This window comes from Microchirus variegatus (assembly GCF_963457635.1).
Source record: "Microchirus variegatus genome assembly, chromosome: 2".
Lineage (NCBI taxonomy): Eukaryota > Metazoa > Chordata > Actinopteri > Pleuronectiformes > Soleidae > Microchirus > Microchirus variegatus.
The window spans coordinates 11,881,461-11,902,170 of record NC_139803.1 but is presented as its reverse complement, the minus strand read 5'-3'; the positions used below and the strand labels follow the sequence as shown (position 1 = coordinate 11,902,170).

The window sequence follows — 20,710 nt, the reverse complement described above, 5'->3', positions numbered from 1 at the left end:
GAGGTGTAGAACATGTAACCCAGCGCAGTGAGCTGCCATGCCAGTGAGCGGCGCTCGGGGAGCAGTGAGGGGGTTAGGTGCCTTCAGCTGCGGACTGGTCGGGGATGGAACCAGCTACCTTCCGGTCTCGAGCTCGAAGCCCTAACCATTAAGCCACAGCTGCCACTAATACTTAAATAAAGTAGCTCCTAGTTCTCAATGATTGATTCCTGAAACTATTGGTGGATGTAAGAAGTCTGTAAAGTTTGTGTGCATGCTCGGTTTTTATTTGTGTGTTCCATTTAAGGAAGTAAGGAAGTTTATCAGTGCTCATCTCAAATCTTTTGCTCAATGTGTACACCATACGATGAGGAGTACATTTATCAAATATTACTTGCCCTTCTGCCTTTATTGTTTCATAGCAGGACACAGAGTTGTCCTTGTTTCTTTGGGTTGCAAAACAAAGTTTCTACATTCTGCTTGGTCATCATGGCACAGACTACACCCTGCAGAAATCTCTATTCCAGTGACACTCGCATTAGTAAAGGTCAGCTGTAGCATATTTGAATCTGCTCTCATAGGCCCAAACATCCACATACAGAATATGAATGAAAGGATGAGGCTTGACCCTGAACCTTGACCTTTGATTTCTTTATTTTATTATTATTTGGCCTTTCATTTTCTTTTGTTTTCATGTTAATACAATTTTTTTTCTTCCTTTTTTATATTCTGCACTCTCCTGTCACTCGCTGTCAGATTGCCCTGTTTATGTCTTGTGTTCCCCTTGTGATGCTTGTGTCTTTGTTTGTACTTCACCCTTGTGCCCTTTTCCGTTGGATTGTTTCGCTTGTGACTGCCGTTTGGCTTTTTTCTTGCACTCTCTCATGAGTTGTTGTCCTGCACTGGGGTCAAACGTTGTAACATTACAAGGCTTTTCTTTGGGGGTTTGAGAGAGTTGCAAAGAAAGGTCTTGAGGCAATGATAAACCTTGCAGAGAAACCTGGTTCCTGATGGACTACAGGATATCCTGAGAGTAAATATCACCCCAGTGTCAGTGCCAGAAAATAAACACTGACTTTAGCATTAGTCTAGAAGTGAGCAATATCAGTCGTTGAGTGAGCAAACTGAACTTTAACATTTGTTTTTCCTACTGTTTGCTTCATTTAAACATTTAAATGTTCCTTCTGCTGCATGATTAATTATTTCCCTGACTTCACATGCACATTTCTCTGTTCCACTACCCCTGACTTTGTCCTCCTTACCTCGCAGACTTCTTCCCTCCAGAGTTGGTGGAGGAGCGTGGACTGGCGCGGCCCGTGGTGGCGGGCATCGTGGCCACCATCTGTTTTTTAGCGGCAGCGGTGCTGTTCAGTACGATGGCTGCCTGCTTTGTTAACAAACAGCGCCGGCGAAAGCTCAAGAGGAAAAGAGGTGAGGGGGGGTTTTGTGCTCAGACAAACTCTGTGACCTTATATTTTTTGATTTATGTTAAATTGACTTGTGCATGTCATCCTGGTTCGGGCCTATATTGAGTTTGTTCTCCCCGTGTGTGTTCTCCAGTTTCCTCCCACAGTCCAAAAACATGCAGAGAGGTCTAAATTGACCGTAGGTGTGAGTGTGCGGCCTACGAGAACTACTTTAACTCCTTCTCCAAAGAAAGCCAAAAGTCAACAATGTGTAGCAGTTTTTATTGAACTTGGAGACAAACGATGCCAAAATAACAAACAAAACTTCTTAAATTAACCTAATCTTACCTCCAGTAAAGAAAAAAAACAGATAAATGACTGATAAAATTATTTTTATGTTAAAACATGCAGTATATGCAGAGATTATAAGAATTTGCAATATAGAGTGTCTTATATCCCTTTTTTCAGCACAACATAGGCAATCTGATGAAAAATGTATACATGTAACTATATGAACCCACCTGAGCAAAGTGTTTAAAATGGGATTGAATTTGTGAAATTTTGAAAAAAAATCACTTCAAAGTTCACTTGGCTCATTTTATGAACAGAAAGAAAAGAAAAACGGTCTAATTTTGTGACTTCTCTTTGACTCCACAACAATAAGAAGGTGGAAAAAAAACAACTTTTTTAAAGCCTGAATATGTTACCTATAATCACACACCCCCAGGATGTCCATATAAGGAGTTGTGTATTATTCCCACAGCAACTTACCACGGGTGCACCTGCGGCACAGCTCCATGCCGCGTGAGCACTAAGCATTAAAAACAGGAGAAAAAGTTGGAACAAAAATGGCTTCTCTCTCCTACTTATGCTACCTTTTATATTAACAATTCAGTGAAAACACAACATCAAATGATCATTTCCACGGTGTGAAAAGTTGTTTGTCTCTGTGTTGGCCCTGTGATGGACTGTGAAAGCTGGGATTGACTCCATCGACCCCTGTGACCCTCATGTGGAGGATAAAGTGTCAGACAGTGAATGAATAAATGAACCTTCTATTGAATCCCTATTATTTATTATTTACACTACCTGTAAATCTAGTAATAAAAGAATATAGGCCTTAAATGCCTTTTACTACCTTTCTTGTCTTCCAGACCCGCCTCTCTCAATAACCCACTGCAGAAAAAGCGTGGAAACTCCGTAAGTAACCCTCACTACACTCAAAGACATACTCATGATTTACAGTCACTCTTTACTCAGAGCAGCACAGTGCAGTGCTCTACAACAGGTATAGACATAGTAAGAAAAAGGGCACAGCAGGAAGGATTTATTCAACCCAGTAGTCAGCTAACAGACCCTCACATATCAGATTTTCCTCTCATTCAAATACAGATGTATTTCATTCATATAGACATGAATAGATGAGTCAGTCTCATCGTTTAGAGTCGAAGCTTTTCTCCCTGCTTGAATGATCACGGGATCATGGTCTGATGATATATAAGGATTCATTGTTGATGTCTGCAATCAAACCAATGAGGCATTAATAATGAACACACATTAAAGATGTTCAGAGCAAACTGATGAATTCATTAGATATGTGACAGATGTCAGTTAGTCCGTCAGAGAAATGTGGAAATATGAAACCAAACAGTCCAGTATCATCTCACCAAAGTTGCACTTCCACTCTCAGCTGAAGTAGTTTACTGCTGACTTCACTTACATCTCCCCATCAAGGTGGAGCTCCAAGGGATTCAGGGGTTGCCAAGCAACAATGGCCGTCAAGTGGCTTGGAGTAGATTCTTTTAAAGCAGTAAAAGTGGTTGAAATCTGTGCTAAAAAGTCTCTATATTCTGACAGACATCGCTCTATAATCCATACAACACCATAAAGAGGCAGCCCTCTCTGCCTGAGAGGCTGTTAGATAGTGGATAAATACTTCCCTCTCACTCAGAGAGAAGAAGCGAGTGTGGAGAAGCACCTTTTTGAAATAGATTACAGTTCAGTCATATATTTCTGTCTCTGTCCTGTGTCCTGTTGGCAATTTTTTTACGTCAGATCGATCCCCAAAACATAGTCATAAAGTGACTTTGCGTTCCTTCCCCTGTTCATTTTGTCGTGGTGTGAGAACATCAGCCTCCTGGGGCTGGAGAGAAAAAAGGCTCCACATCTGTTCAACGACACCTTTTATTAAGAGGTGTGAAGTTCACCTGACACATCCCGGGTATCTGAGGAGTGTTATTCTTGTTGAAACCCACACTTTATCCGTCTCCTGGTGGAATTTGAAAGAAAAGGAGGGCATGTATCATGTCATTTTCACATTTATCATGTCTACAGGGGGAGGAGGTGATTTTTTCGGGGTTCAATCGCCTCTACATGCCTATTTGTCTTTAAGCAAGACACAAACCTACATTTCTGTTAATTGTGAATGAATATAATAGATGTGTGATAATATGTATGAGAATGGGTATGAATGGCAGTATAAAGTACTACTAAGTGGGTGGTTATCAGGACTACAAAAGTGCCATAAAAACAGAATCCCTCTGGCAAAGGAGTTATTTTGTCTTCAATTCTATAAGTGTAGGCTTGATTTTATACTGTGGATATTATGGGTATAATTGTGCAACACTGACTTTTCTGTTTCTTTATGATCTTTTTTCATATTTAATTGTTCTTATCATACAAGATGGTGAGACTGAAGAAACATTTCCTGCTGCGGCTGGACAATAACATGTTCATTTAACTCCATTCAAACCTGCGGACGACAACAGTTCCATCCCATTACTTTCATCCCTCTGTCCTCGTGTGACCCTGACATCGATCTAGTCGCCATCACAAAGGACATTTCAGGTCCCTTACTGGGCATTTTTCACAGCAGACATGTATACGTGTCAAAGCAGGAGGAGCACAGTTTGGGAACTGGCGCCATTAATCATGGCCGGTGTGTAGTCGCGTGGAGACGAGAGCCTTAACTATAACGTATCCATCATAATGGTCCAAATGCTTGGCCGAGACGACAGCTCTGCTCCGACGAAGAAAATTATCTTTTCAGAACAACTGACACGTGCTATTTTGTTGTGCATTTGGGCCTGAGTGAGCAGGATTGTGGCCATAGAAGCTGATAAATGTAAGACGATGTTTCTCAAAATGCAGTGATCACACCCTTGCTGCTATTTCTTGTCCTTGCTCCATATCCCTTCTCTTTGTCTCCGAGTCATTACACCCTTCCCCCCCCCCCCATTTCCTGTTTGCTTTTCTAAACAACCGTTCATTGACAGACTTCTTGTTCACCTCCATTATTCTTCGCACTTTTACAGGAGTCCACTTAGCTTCATTCCCAGCATTGGGCCCTACTGGGAGGGGCTGGATGCAAGCAGGCACAGGCTGCAACCCTCCAGTCCTCAGTGAGTGTGCCAACCCCCAGTGCCCTTGTTCTTGCACACTGTAAATCACCCCCCTCTGCACTGCCCCTCAGTCTCCTAACGTGTCTGCATGCTCCGGGACAAACGTCCCCACCAGGCAACAACAACAATGTGTCATTCATACATGAAAACTGGGTAACTTTCTTCATCATAAGATAAGAGCATTCAGCTTAACACAGGACACCAGGAATTAATATTGGCAAATAATCACTGGAATTTCTGAGCTTTCATAGACATTTTAAGGTTTTATGCTTGTTCTCGTTCCATTTCAGTGTCAATCGTGTACGCTAAATGTGAAGTTGAGTTAGGTGACAGTTGGCATAGCCTAGCATTAAGTCTGTAAACTGGTAACCTTGTATTTTTTTATGAATGAAACAAACAACATTTATAATGAGCTTTTAGCTTCTGTGGACCAGTGCTTCTCCCCCTAAAGTGAAGCAAATTACACTGTCATCTACACTTTACTGAGCAAGAGAATGTTTGATGACAAAAAATTGAACGTTTCCTTTGAATCGGGGGTCAAACTCAGATCACCTTCAAGTCTGGTAAGGAAGGGGCCTGATAAAGTGAAAAAAGTGGGCAAAAACAACTGTTCAGTCAAAATATCTTGATATAATTCCAAATTAACAGTGCCCACCCCATCACGATACGGCAATAACAACATCTGTGATGATATTTTGTTTAATTATCGACACATAGTTCACAATTAAAACATATTTATGATGCAAAATGAATCTATTATCCGTATCAAAAATCATGTGGGTCACATGAAATAGATTGAAGAGACTAATAGACGTGAGTTTGAGACCTCTGCTTTAAATAGTTACAATATTGGACAATAAGATCCCATTGCTCAGCATCATATGGAGTATTGAGACTTCACTGTCATGCAATGATGAATTATTCTTTAAAATATCAGTGATTACAAGGCAACTTATACGCTATAAGCATATACGAGCTAAGTATGTTTCTGAGACACATTTGGAGACCAGTGAAAACATAGATAAGATGTTTGTTCAATGAAAATACTGCAATGTGTTCCAGTTTACAGTTTGCATAAACTCTATATAGTTATAACATGCTGGGAAATCCACTTATGACCGTGTTAAATAAGATGGAAGTTAGAGCCAGCAGCCTGTTCGCAGAGCTCAGCACACATACTTAAATCAGGGAAACACTTAACCTTACAATACCTCCCTATTACACTGCTGCTTTTGAATAAGATAAAAATGAGTATACGTATAAAGGTGTTGGTGTCTCGTCTTTAAATAGTAAGCAAACACCCTTATCTTATCCTTTTCTGCACAGCTTATGCTTTGTGACTATATTTTTGTGATCTGGGTTGTTTTGTGCCTGTGTCCTCACTACTCCACCGTCCACTTGACCTGAAACACTCCTGAGATGATCCACTTCACCAGCTTCCCTTTCCCCCTATACCAATGCTGTTCTTCACTCTGTTTATCTGATAAAGTCACAAGTGTTTTTAATCGTTATTCTGCAATTGTAGCTTACCGCACAGTAGCTCATTGGCAACATGCAGTATTTAATCTTATTGTATAATGATGAAGTAAATGTAAAAGAACCATATTTTTATGAATGATTATTGAATTATTGAGTTCAATGGACATGTATTTATTTGCTGCATTTCCCTAATGTGCGAAGCAGCAGTAGATTTGTCTGTGTTTTGATGGTTGTACCAATTCCTAAGATGATAATTTCACATAAAAGCCATCAATATTTTAATATATTAAAAAAAAGTATTGTTTTAGACTTTTGCATAAGGCTTGAGCAGTCGATGTAGCTTCTTAAAGTAGCTGAAACAACAGAGGACTCTGTTGTCATGTTGTATGTTTTACTTACCACAAAATAAAGTGACTGTGTCTTCAATGCAAGTCTTGGATTCTTTTCTTTCATGTGTCAACATGTGATAGTCGTTTTATCAACAATGTTATGTCTATCATTGTGTAATTGTAAAGTTATTTGGTAATCATGAGGAGGGACAAGAAAGATGGACACAATATTCATAATACTCTTCACCAAAGCTGTCCAGGAAAAGTTTCTCTCGCCACATCTTTTCACATTATTGGTACAACAGATGTCAGTTCCCTGCTACAGTAGAGTTTCCTTATTTAGCACAAAGACTTGATTAGAAACTTGAAATATTTGCCACAAACTAAAAAAAAACAGAAAACACAAAGAACTAAACACATCTTCTAAATAAACAAATGTTTCTTTTCTTGTCTGAATAGTTGTTAGTGTTTCAGTTGGGTGACAGTTGGTGTTTTGTTTGTTAATTATTGTCTACCACACACTGGATAAATAACAATCAATAATAATCAATATCAATGTTGTTGACACTACATAAATCTGTCGAATAATTATCGACTGCAATCACCAAACTTCCTGTAATTGTTGTGTCAAAGAGCCTTGGTGCTAACAAACAAACAAACAATGTCTTTTTTTCTTACGTCTTTATGTGATTTTGAATGAATTCAATACATTAGTGATTTACATTTGCATCGCCCAGAATTATTAAAAAGTGTAACTATGCTTATGTGCTTGGGTGAGATGATTTGTTATGTTTTGTTTTCTTTTTAAAAATGTAATCATCTCTTTGCATGTGTTTTTTTACAGGTCTTCTTCTGGAAAGGTGAGCCCAGAGAGCATCCGTTCCAAGGCATCCCTGTCCGAAACATCAGAGGACAGTCATGACCAGCGTGGGAAGAAACCACCCCCAAGTCCAGGGAAGAGGGAAGAATTGTCTTTGTACAAGAAGACAAAAAGAGCAATAACAAGCAAGAAGTATGGCATGAAGCATGAGGCTGAACCAACGACACCCATTGAACTCATTAGCCGAGGCCCAGATGGACGCTTTGTCATCGATCCCGCTGATGTAGAAATGTCTGTAAGGCCACGCCGAATTGAAGGCTTCCCCTTTGTGGAGGAATCAGACCTCTATCCTGAATTCCGGCAGTCAGATGAAGAGAATGACGATCCCAGGCCTCTGCCACCAGTTATGGCCCCCCTTCGGCCGCACCAGATTTCCCCTATCTCCAGTCAGGAATCATATCTGCAACCGCCAGCCTACAGCCCTCGTTTCCACAGGCCCTTTGAAGGTATGACCATCATGGAGAGCAGTCGGCTCCAGGCCACAGGGCAGATCCGAGGCTCTCTCCACCACAGGGCTTTCTATGGCTACCTAGGCCACCCAGGGGACCATGATCCCCCACCTCCGTTTTACATGCCTGACACCAGCCCACTCAGCTCTGTTATGTCCTCCCCTCCATACCTTGCCGAAGGTCCTTTTGGTCACCCTATGATACCTGAAGAAATAGGGGAGGGTGATTTCCCACACTATGCCGTCTCCGGTTTTCCACTTCCTCTGACACTCGCCTCTTCCTCTCGTTCACCGGAAATTTGGCAAGGGGTGGATTTCACCTTCACAAGTCTGGAGGGACCCCAATTCATTTTCCCACCCCATCACCCTTTGCAGCTACGCCATGATTCCCCCTACCCTCCTCCACCTCATGTTCTTCCCCTTAGTGCTTTCCAGCCGTCCTCCCTTCCAATGCCTACTTACCCAACTGTCCTGCCACTGGCGGCTCCAAAGGGCCACTCACGCAAGTCTCCCAGCAAGGCCAAGCCTCATGGCTCCCCAGCCAAGCATTTAGCTATGCACGAGGCACATTTAGGGCAGCTAAGACACACAAGTCACAGTATGGGTGTGCCGGTTTTGCCTTACACCGATCCAATGGCCCATATTGTCCCTAGCACATTCAGTAGCCTGGACACACGATGGTTTGAAACCGCCCCTCGTTTCAGTCCCAGACAGGCTCGTAGGATGGATCCTGGCATGCATCAGGTGGTTCTTCAGCCCTCACGACTTTCACCTCTCACACAAAGCCCCTTTAGTTCTCACGAGGGCTCCCCAGAGATTGTAGTGCGTCCCAGGCCACGTCCCAGCATTGTCCAACCTCCCATACACCCAGAGATGTCTGAGATTACCCTCCTCCCTCCTTCCACAGCCAGCTTCTCCAGGAGATCCTCCCCTTCCTCCTCACCTGCCCAAGGCCAGGGTAGCAGGAGATCAAGTCCCAGCTACCGTTCCCACATGGCCTTTGCCTCCTCTGCAACCAGCTACCCAGCTTCCCAGTCCCCATCACCCCCCATGGAAAGCAGCAACATGTTTGGGCAGATGCCATCTCAAAGGAGGACTGAGGAGGGGATCCTTCCATCTGAGCCCTCTCCACCACACTTGTCAGCTTCAGGGTAGGTGAATTAGGCATGCAGAGAGGGACCATTGAGTCATCTGCCCCAACCCATAATGCTTTGATATGTGAATTTGCTCCTGCTTTTTGGTTCCTGGAGTGCTCTTTTATATCCATCAGTTCTTTTAATCACTTCTGTGGCAATTTAGTTTGATATTTTAGTTCATGCTTTTATCCCATTTTTTTCCATTTGTTTGTACTTTAGTTTGAGAAATGAAAACTGTATGTTGAAGGAAACTCATTTTGTTGTGATGATTCATCTGATAAGTTGTGGAAGTTGTGACTTTAGTTCAGTTTAGTTTAATTTGATCCGTGCTGCTTTTCATGTCAGACATCAAGTTACAGGTGTCACCCACTGCATCTGTGAAGCATTGTTCCATTATTGTCTCTTCAAAACAACATATTTGAAAGTGAAAAGACCTAAAAGGATCAATTCTGCAACAAATTGTACTGACAGGAAAATACATTTGCTTCACAGATGTCATTTCAGACCTTTTGGGGCTACAGTGAAGCAGAAAAATGAAAAATGCCTTTTTCAGTTCCGTGTAATTTGTTTGACATAAGCCCCTAAAAGCCTGTGAATCTGCAAATATCCCCACAGGGTCCTTGTTTTGCCATCTGTATCATGTGTTACCTCGCTTTCACCTAACAGGAGGGATCCCATGATATTCATCCAACTGATTCCCCAGAAAATACAAACACCCATTGTTATGTCTAGCTCCAAGCCTTTGAAGATGCCTTTATCATGCAGAGGGATGCTTTAAGAAGAGTTCATCTCGGCAGGCCCTGCGGCCCATCCTCGGCCTAAGTAACCTGACTGCATGACCAATTCTCCCTTTCCTCCAGATTTCTCCCTAACCTACTTCCCCCTTCCCAACCCCTCAACACCTTTAATAGTCCCCAGGACTCCCCCAGGTCTGACTACCAAGGAAAGGTTGTTGGGCAAAGTGTGTCACAGGGCCTGTCCGCTTGTCATGTACTGCAATGTTTCCATCATTATAAAATTAGGGGCAGTATGGTGGTTCTTGATGGCTCCTGGAGTCTTACCTGCTTTGTTTTTGATTGATCTCAGCTATCTGGGCAGCGTTGTTGTGACCAGGTCCTCTACACCGCAATAGGTAAGGGTTGGATCCATGTCTGAAAGGGGGGGGTTAGCAGGTGGGACTTTTTTGATCACCTCGTCCTTTAAAGGGGAATACAAGACCTCGAGTCTTTGTTTGATTTGTTCCTTCCTTCAATCGACAAATAGTTCATTTCAGTTCTTTCCTTTTTTTTTCCCCTTTTCTCAAAGTGGCTCTATGCATTTTTTTAAGTTCTGCAGTCTTTAGTACACTATGCATTCTGACTGATATGCATATGCCATCTGTTAGTTAGTAGATTTGGTCAGAGATGTAGCACCAACATGTTTTCATGCTTGAGTGGTTTGCTAACTGACCATATTCACATGCAAACTTTAAAATCCATGAACAGTAAAACCTCACCACTGGTATCTGTAGATCTCATCAATCTGAAACCAGTTTAAAATTTAATGGTTACTCCTGGTATATTATCTATTTCATGATAGTACTGGTGCAAAAACAGAACGACAGTTGTTCAAGGCCAAGTTGCACCATTGTCCAGCTGAATGCAACACCTTAAATCCCTTTCAGACTTGCTATCAACGTCCATCCTGAGTGATCAGATCATAAGTAGGCTGCACTAACTTCAGATTGTGTCCTCAAACCTCAGCTGAAGGCCTCGAACGAATGTCTCTATTGATTGACAGAACACTGTGACAGAACAATTATCTCAATGCCCAGTGAGGCAATTATCTCTGCCATTCAGTTAAGTGTGCCCACCCTCTTCCATCACACTCACGCAACGCCACTGAAATTGAGAAAGTACCACTTTCTTTCTATGGTTTACCAGTACCAACTCAAATATGCTCCAAACTGTGATCCTTCTTCCTCCTCGTAATCAGTGATTAATGACTTAATTACTATTGTCACAGCGAGGCCTATTGGTCAAGGTCTGACAGTTGGACTTAAGAACTGTCCATGAATTGATTAAGTAAGCTATCTCTTAAATTCTTCCATTATCTTCTAGATGTAATCAATTGCTGTTCAGTCCTAGACCCGTCCAACTTCAGCTTCTCAAGTTCAGGGTGCAGCTCCCTCTCATTATTAACTTAAACATTTTCCAAGGTACTTCAGGTCCTACTGACTTCACGCTCTCTCAGTCTGAAGATGTAACTAGTTTGGAGCAGCAGTCTTACCTGCTCTTTAGCATTGTTGCCTCGCAGTAAGAAGGTCATTATTTTGAGTCCATGTTAGACCAAAACAAAAATTGATACCCACACTTTGTCACCTGTATGTGGCCTTTCTGTGTGGAGTTTGCATGTTATTCCTATGTGCACTTGGTTACATTGTGGGAACTTTCTAGGTTTCCACCCACTGTCCAAAAACATGCATTGTCTCGGTCTAGATCTCACTTCCAAAGAAGGTTAGATATATAAATGAAGAATCCTGCTTACTGTTAAATGCACTGTTCCTTTAGGTGGCCACACGTAGTCACATAATATGAGTTAAATCAACGTAATGTTTAGTTTTTCAAGTTATAAAAATCACAACTTGTTGTGGTAGTTTCTGGTGCACTTAGCATTCTCCTCAAGCGTGACACACTCTGCCACTGCTCACAGATGCTTAACGTACTGTAATATGACACCAACTGAAAAATATTTTGGACTCCAAATCTCCAAGAAATATTTTTTGCACGATTGGCGTTACCCTAAGCTGTGTGTCCACTAGGAGCCATCATTGACAGCTCTTTCTTCTTTTTATTTATTTATTTATTTATTATTATTTTGCATTTAAGTTGAGCTAAAATGCTGTTGCATGCACCTGGCAGTGATGAAAGCTTAGCATGGTTTCAGCAACAACAACAAAAATAAAGAAATACTTACATCCCAGCTTTTAGCAGACATGCACCAAATTTCTTGCAGGTTCCAAATAGCTGACAAGCAAATGCAGGAGTCATGATTAGCGCTTCCAACACGTATCGCCCAAATAACGTCAAATTTCCTGGTGGACACATGGCCTTAATCCCCCTGTTATAAAGCATCTGTAGTAACAATAAAGCCATCTTGAAATAAGCATTTGCACTTGCAAGTTTGGACTGCAGAACAGTTCTAACCATATAAAGCAAGTGTCCTGCCATCCTAAGGAACAAATACAGTGTTTTGTCAAGAGCTTGCAGGTGGGGGACACAGGGGGCAGGGATGGGGTTTGGGGGGTGAGAACTCCTTATCTTTGAGTAAACTGCCCAATGAAGTGCTTTTTGAATGTATTCCCCTTTAAAGTCGTGTTCCATGTGCAAAGTGCCATGCATGCCATCGCTAAATATTGCTCTTCCGTTTCAAAAAAAAAAGAAAAGAAAAGAAAAAAAAAGAGAAACAATTATATGGATAAATTCTTGTTACATTTGTTGTCCTAGTGCTTCGCTTTTCTTTGGCTTATTTTTCATTATGTGACTGTTCCCGAGTAGTCATTTTCCCCTCCCGCCATCTCTCCCCCTGTCAGCATGGTGAAGCCCATTGTAGACAGTATCCATGTCTATGAATACACATTGATGATGCTTTGTTGCTCAGCTGTGATTCTTCCCCTCTACTAATGAACTTCGGTTTCTCTCTGCAGCCACGATGGGATGATGGCCTCTCTCTGTAATGCTAATTGTTTTCTGTGCTTTGAGGGAAGCAAGTGTGGGGTTTTTTTTGTGTGGCAGAAATCTGTGGGTGCTGCCGATTCATAAGAACCTCTCCATGATTGGGAGGGAAGGTCTTTAGATATGGGACTATACTCTCCACACCAAAGAAACATTTGCAGCTGTTATTTTCAGAGTGTTGATTTGAGGAAAAAAAATACATGCAAACGTCAAATATGTCAATGATTGAGAAGTTTTACCTACATTTTGTTGATAATAACTGTTTAATTTTTGCACAATTTTCCTCTGAAACCAACAATGCAAGTCTTTTTAAATGTTCCTTCTTTCAAACTCAACACACTGTCCTCATCTACACCATGACATAAATAGATGGTTTTATGAATCATCAACTAAAAATGTTTTGTTCAAGTTAAGCCAAAAAACACCTTAGATATTGTATTTAATCTACATGTATAAACTTGTATCAACCCCTCTGGATTTCTGGTTTAACCCTTTAACACCTAAGCCTCAAAATGTCCACCTGGACTTCTTATTATAAAAGGCAATTTTTCCTAAATAACCTTCAATATCTGGCAGTTATTTACAATTTACTGCATGTTCAAATAGTGTATACAATTTCAAATCAAGAAAAACAAGAGAAAAAACACTCTGGTTGTACGCGAACTTCAACTTTGCGTGTAAATGTCCAAAAACAGGCCAAAAACAATGGAAACTACTATGTGCAGTTTTACCAACTCTCTCCTTTCTGGTGACACAGATGCTGATTCGCCGGCTTCCTGCAACAGCACAAGTGAAATTACCATAATAACCACGTATTACTTTGACCTGCAACTTCCGATAGCACGCACCATTGCGTAATTACGGTATTCCAAAGTGTGCTTGCGCAAACACGTCGTCTGTGATACGCTCGGTGTTAAAGGGTTAATTATTAAAAAGACAATTATGACCTTACCTTAACCTGAATGTTGGTATTTATTGGCGATGTACAAGGTTATAGCAGTCATAGAACTAGTCACATTGTTCCTTCTCCTTTGGTGTCTCTTGTTGATCCTTTGAGAATGTGTTGTACCCGTGGTTTAACACGATTGTGCAGGTTTCTGGTTGTTTTTGCACTCCGTAGTGCAGAAACACAGCGCGGCTGACTGTTTTTGGCCTGGAGTTACCTGTTTGCCCTTCTCTCTCTCTTCTTCATCCAGAAAACGTCGAGGTGCGCTGAGTGCCCTTTCGGGGTCTGAGAGGATCGATGCACTGAGGTACCAACGTATTAGAAAGACCAAGAAGATGACAATAAACAACAATAACTCCAAGAGCAGAAAGAAAGCAGGTGTGGAACCTGTTCTCTTTGATCATGTTGTTTTTTAACATAAATGTCTAAATGGCAGCCATGTGTGTTTCTGCTGCTATACTGAGTGCAACCTTGAGATATAGAGTTTCTCCACTGGAAAATTCATTCAATTCCTTCAATTTTATTCACATTTTTCTTTCTTTTTTTTTTTTTTACTTTTATGCTGTTACAGTGGCGGTGTCACGTGACACGTCCCCATGAATGTGAATGTGTGTTTCCATCTCTCATAAATGTAAAGTACTGTACGTGGGATGACCCATTCAGGAACCTGACTTTAAACTGAGCCTTACAATTCGGTGAGTTTCCATCATCTTTGCAAGCACTTTTGAGTCGTGCAGGTGGAAAAGTTAAATGTGAAGAAGTACAATGGAAACAGATTAAGTAAATAAAAGAGGACCGTATAGGTCTCTACGGATAAAAATCACATTTTGTAAATGTGTTGTAGAGATGCAGGCCAATGGATTATGTTGTGTTTGGACAGAACTGGATAGATTTTGATAGATCTTGATGAGAATTCAATGATGCCATTCCATTCTAAAACTAGATGGAAATCACTTACAAATAGATGGGTTTTGTTGTGTTTCATCTACTGCAAACTCCTCCGTGCAGTTCTGGTAGCAATGACCTGTCGTTCGTCTCCCCTCCTCCAGGTGTCTCCACCTCTCAGACCCAGCAGGCCTACACCTCTCAGGTACTCCAGCCCGAAGAAGCGCTCTACCTCCGCAAGAAGAGGAAACGGCCCATCCTCCACGATCCATACGCTCGCTTTTCTGCTCTGTTGTACCGCCGCCCGCCTCGGGAGGACCAGAAGGCTATTCTGGCAAGCATGGACAACATAGACCTTGACCATGCCACTCTTCTCTGAACGTCCTTGAGGACAGAGTTACGACCTCGCAATATGCCCCGACCCCTCCTTCGCCCCTTTTCAAAAGTAGCACTAGCGAATGATCACGCGATACCATTTGGAGGATAAAAACAAAAGAAACAACACTTTCGGACGTTGTTTGTCCTCTTTGAAGGGGGAATATCGCTCAGTTTCAGCATTCAGTGTATTCTGACTTTGCCCTTGGTCAATTCAGTTTATCGTTAGTTGGCGTTCACTGACTAATCTGGGATGTAATCCAACTGTAATTTCAGTGCAGATAAAAGCTGTAGTAGGCAGAATCCCGAGAATCTTGGGGTCATCAAAACAGAAAGTTTTGGGATGGAGTCTCTTTGAATGACCATGGTTCTCTCTGAACTGTCCTGTGATTGGTCAAAGTCTCCAAATGCCAATACATATTCTGCTTACTCCAGCTTTATTGATGGATTATCACAGATTAAACTTCTGTTTCTGATGTTCTTTGTCTCTGAAGGGTGTAGATTATTCTCCCTGACTGGGATGCCCAAAGGCACAAGACTGTTATGTTCCATATGCTCAAATCAAGTCTTATTCCTCCTTTTAAAAAAGACGACTAACAGTTCACATCCAAAATAATCGCTGCCACAATTTAAAAAAAAAGAAGTTTTACTCCAGTGCAAAGGAATAATTCTAAAAACAGTCAATCAATACTCAATCACCAACTCCCATTCTATTTTCCGTCTCTTTTTATTTAAACCTCAAGTGTTAACTGTTTTTAATTGGACATCATTTCTCAAGGTCTCCGTTTACAGCACCTTCCACCAGATAACCTCCCCACCCGCCCCCACCCTCTTCCCCTCCGCCAGCAACATTTCTTATCTGCCCGAGAAACTCGCCTCACACAAGTATGGTCGTTCTCACTTCCTACCAAGTATACCTCAGAGCACAGGACACGAGACCACACAACCACCAGGATCAGCCAGCAGAACAAACTATAGCTTCTCTCATCGCTATCGTCCTTAGGCTTCTTTTGTTTTTTCCACCTTCTATGTGTGTGCTTCTACTAATTTGTTAGCCGTGCCCACACCTCATGCTTTCTGTGCTTTCATAAAGGATCACAGAAATAAAACCAACCCAACTACTAACACTAGTTATTGACGAGATGTCGTTCAGCATATAGGGGTTCTGTTTGCATTCCACAAAACACTGTAAAGTGCTATTTTTTTTAACCCATCTTCATCGTCAGCTCTGTCTTTAGCGTCTTCTGTGTTAGAGCAGTTTGCACTGGAGCAAAATCTTGTCCATTTTGAATAGATCACATTTCTTTCCACCTCCTCCTGTAGTCTGTAGGTCATTAGAGGGCTCCGAATCCTATTCACAACTATATTCATGCCAAAAACAATCCAGTGAAAGAAAACAAAAACAACAAAAAAAACAACAACAACGTACTTATTGGAGGATAGGATTTTGTGCCATAGTATATAATAGTATTTTTGAACATATTAGAGAGTATAAAAAAAAGAAAAAAACAATGGTTTGGCCTTAATGGAGCTTCTGGTTGTTTGCCTGCTTCACTTGTGTCTAATTTTTATTTTCATTTACACTTCGTTTGTGCACAATTGTTTAAATTTTCTACTCATAGCCTTTGTTTCATTGAAAGTAGAAACGCTGAGTACATTATGTGGCACTGAAGGCGACCCAAAGGGTGCGTACTCTTCTGGCTAAAAGCAGCTTTTGTTTTGCTGTGTATGGAAAGTTTTCCCGTGGATGCTTATATCAGATATAAAAAAAACTACATTTTTATTTGTCATGGAAGTGCCATACCATCAGAAACTCGACTACATCACACATTACACATGCTGTGAATGGGAGCATGTTTTCAACACCTCAAGCTTTTTGCTGTTGGCTGTTTTTTGTTTTGTTTTTCCAATTCTGTCAGAAAAGTTCTCAAATTCATTTAGAGATGTTAAGTTAACCCAATACCGCGGAAAAAAAGCAGGGTCAGTACTCTGCTGAAGTGTGTTAGAGTTGTATTGCACCTGATGATGTACAGATTTTTTTAATCTATTTATGGGTTTCTTTTTGTGTACTTATTTGATTTTATCCGTGATTTTGAGCAGTGACTCCAACGTAGTCTTTGTGAAATTGGAATTTGCAAGAGACAAAATGTGGCTGCTTAAAGATACAGTAGGCAAGGATATCAAGAAAAAAAATATTGGATTGTTGAGTCTCATCCCCGGCATTTTAACATTTTTGGGATACGTTTCTCTGTTGCGAGCATGAAAAGGCAAACGTTCTGCTAATTGTTTTTATTGTCTGACTTTTAGGTTGCTTTGCAGTGTAGGCAGTATTTACCAGTGCTTGAATTACGACCTTTCACCATAATTTCACTAAATTTTAATTTACGCTGAAAGTATTCGATGGAATTGTTGATCTATAACGACAAACACATCCTGCCTACACTCGCTTTAATACTTGCAAAAAGGTCGCTATTCCATATTTTTGAATTAGTTTGAAAGTGCAGGACAGATAAAGAGATGTACTTATTTATATAAATCTATATATAAACAGAGAATCCAATTTACTATATACACTATACTATGATACTATAATATATATATATATATAAAATTACATATTGTACCAACAAACTGTAAAAGTATTTGGAAAAAGTGATGTGGCTTGCAGGCGTTTCCAGTGACACTAATGCATTTACACAGGTGTATCTGTGTCAAAAACAAACAACCAGTTTAGTAAAGACAGTAGTGCCTTTATTTACGATGTGGCGATAACGTCAGAGCATTTGAAATACAATTTATTTATTAAAAAAAGGGAAAAAACACTGGTAACATAAGTGAAGCCACGGTCTCTACTTCCAAAGATAACAAAAAGTCAGCGTGAATGATTTCTGTGGGATTGAAAAAAGTGGTGTCATCGAAGCAGACGAGGAATCAGCTATCGCGTGTGTGTGTGTGTGTGTGTGTGTGTGTGTGTGTGTGTGACAGGGACTAAGGTGCAACAGCCGTTTAAAACCAACATTATTTTTGTAAAGCACTTCCACTTGTGGAGAGCCATTTCATCATCGGTGCTTTAGAAGTGGTGTCAAACAGAGGCTAAGGTGCTAAAGACGCAGCCCAAGGTGCTAAGCAAACGTGAAAAGTGACGAGTGATTCTTCTTTTGAGAAATTACTAGAAATTCCCTCATAGATTTTCTTTTAATATTTTAATATAGAGTATAAATCAAAGCTCAGCTTCTGCAAAATGATTTCAAAATCACCCTGGAAGAAGAAAAAAGCTCTTCTTCTTTGTATCTAAATACCTTTATTATGGTATATTATGGAAAATCAGCCTTGTTGCTTTTGAAATAAGTCATATTTAGTAGGTATTTATACAACACTGAAGATGATTTTTTTATTTATTTATTGAATGTTTCACTGCTGACTATTTTCTATTGAAGGCAACGGACTCGTTGTATTCCATTCTCAGTCGACATGCTCGAGGTCACAGAGGTCATTTCATATGACACTTAACTTAACTTAACACTTTGTCCCTTAGTTCTCCACCATTCAGAAACAAAATATGACATTAAAGTTATAATTTTCTATTACAAATCACAGCCCATGTATATGCCCCAATACACACAAATATAATCATATTTTTGTTAGGGAAACAAACATAACATACCTTGTACCTGCAGAAACACGACGTTGCACTTTGCCAGTTTTACACTCAAGTTATTGTTTAATATTGTAATTACACCCACGTTTAAAATAAAAAATATACCAAAATTATATGAATAATATCACTTAATAATATACAAAATTCATTATTTAAATGTGTGGATATAAATACACACATAAATATTATATATTGTAAGATAGGAAATTGCATATTTTATTATCATTGAATAATAATATGCATGCAGAATTCAGTATGGATATATCATATTTTATGTAATTGCAACTGTGACTGTGGAGTCTGACCCTGACTAAAATGTCGAACTCACTGAACTAAGGCACTGTAATGTGTTTGCGTCGGAATTTTCCTTTCATTTTTTTTTACTTTGTATAGGTTGACGTTTAAAAGGAGAATCATGAAAACATCGAGCCGCTCAGAGAATGTGCTTCAAAATTCAATGTCATGAGACAAAGTAGACGCTTTGTGCCGCCGTGCAGTCATTTCATCAACTATATGAAGTGAGGACAGAGCGTGAGCTGGAAGTCTCAGCATAGACGTACTGTACGCCTCGAAATCTCTATGTAGAAACTGTACATAGTGAATATTGAAAGCCGTTATTTGCATGGTATGAACACTTGAATGCTGCAATATCAAATCGACCGGAGAAAAACAACAAAAAACTGATATAGAAAAGTACATTTTCTCATTTGAAAAGTCGGTACCGCTTAACAATATGATCGCCCCTTACAAAGTATTTATAAATGGTTTATAAAAAGTTATTATAACACATAAAATGAAATCGGCAATAGTGATTCGTCACTTGCCAAATAGTGAGCCATGTGTATCTGCACTGTAAAGCCTCTTGTCTGCTCCATTTGCTTCATCAGATATTGGACTCATTAGATCTCAAGTGGGTCGGAACAGTAAAATAGCAGCATAATAACCTCTAAATACTTTTAATGAGGTATATTTTTACAAACCACCTGACATTTATTGAGGAAAAATAGGTGCAATTTCAACAATGTTATGCCTAAATTTACAATTTACACATTTTGTCACAGGTATTTGGAACTGAAAAATACACTATTTCACATTATGATTAGATTCTGAATTCATCCTGCGGGCCAGACTGGACCTTCTGGTGGGCGCCTCTGGCCCACGGGCCTTATGTTTGCAACACCTGGTTTGCACAATAAGGCCCCATTAAAACAAATATAGCAACTTTATGAATGTGAAATCTTGAATTATAAACCTTATAAAAATCATCATTAAGGGTAGCTGTACTGTAAAGTGGTACCCACGTGATAGAAAACATTCAACTAATGATATAAAGTTAAATTGGCAATTATAGAATAGAACCACCAGTGAACTCCACCTGGAGAGGAACTCTTTTCTTCTGTGATGTTTAAAGGATTATAAGTAACTACATGTTATTTGAACGTTATCTTACAAACACTTGTGTGGAGTGTGATGCAACTTAAGAAAGTGATGGATTCAGCTCAGAATCACAGTGAATTCATTATCGCGATCAGAATAGCGGTGCATAGGATTTGCATGTGCAGAGTATATGATAGAATTATAACACGTATTAACCCCAGTCGTGTCACGTTTTGAATCATTCATTAAATGACCATGAACAAATCTCTGTACTGTATCACACTTATCATCACACTGCTCTTGACATTTTTAACATATTTAACAGACTTTTTTTAACCTACAAAAGTGGGGAATATCTGGTGCTAACACTGACAGATCATGTTTGTTTCTGAGCTCATGATACCTAACCCACAACCTGCCATATCATCTCCTTTATCATGTTTTTTTGTGTCCTTAAATTGCAGTCCGAATTAGTTTAATCATATTATAGGAATAATTTCGCTTTGTGTAAATATGTATTTGAATGTTTTTGCACTGACATACTGCTCACAATATTATATTATAATAAATCACGACTCATGCCTCTAAAAAAACGTTTTACATTAACTTTCCTTTTTACTTTTGAGTGGAAGCCCATGAATTATTTGCACAATAATATTAAATTAAAGACTCCTTCGGGGCAGCATCATTCACAGGAA

At 40.1% G+C, this 20,710-nt stretch overlaps 1 protein-coding gene across 1 annotated transcript in view; it reads left to right on the top strand.

Annotated features, from left to right (window-relative positions):
* The window catches only part of igsf9bb (immunoglobulin superfamily, member 9Bb), a gene marked incomplete at both ends in the record, with an annotated part of 79,878 nt that extends 64,897 nt beyond the window's left edge, over window positions 1–14,981 (top strand). Inside the window, 6 exons of the mRNA XM_083910184.1 lie at window positions 1,249–1,410; window positions 2,540–2,585; window positions 4,700–4,786; window positions 7,439–9,073; window positions 13,968–14,095; window positions 14,767–14,981. Coding sequence (XP_083766310.1) covers window positions 1,249–1,410; window positions 2,540–2,585; window positions 4,700–4,786; window positions 7,439–9,073; window positions 13,968–14,095; window positions 14,767–14,981 — 2,273 coding nt within the window. The remainder of the gene's footprint in view (window positions 1–1,248; window positions 1,411–2,539; window positions 2,586–4,699; window positions 4,787–7,438; window positions 9,074–13,967; window positions 14,096–14,766) is intronic.
* Between the last annotated feature and the right edge of the window lie 5,729 nt (window positions 14,982–20,710).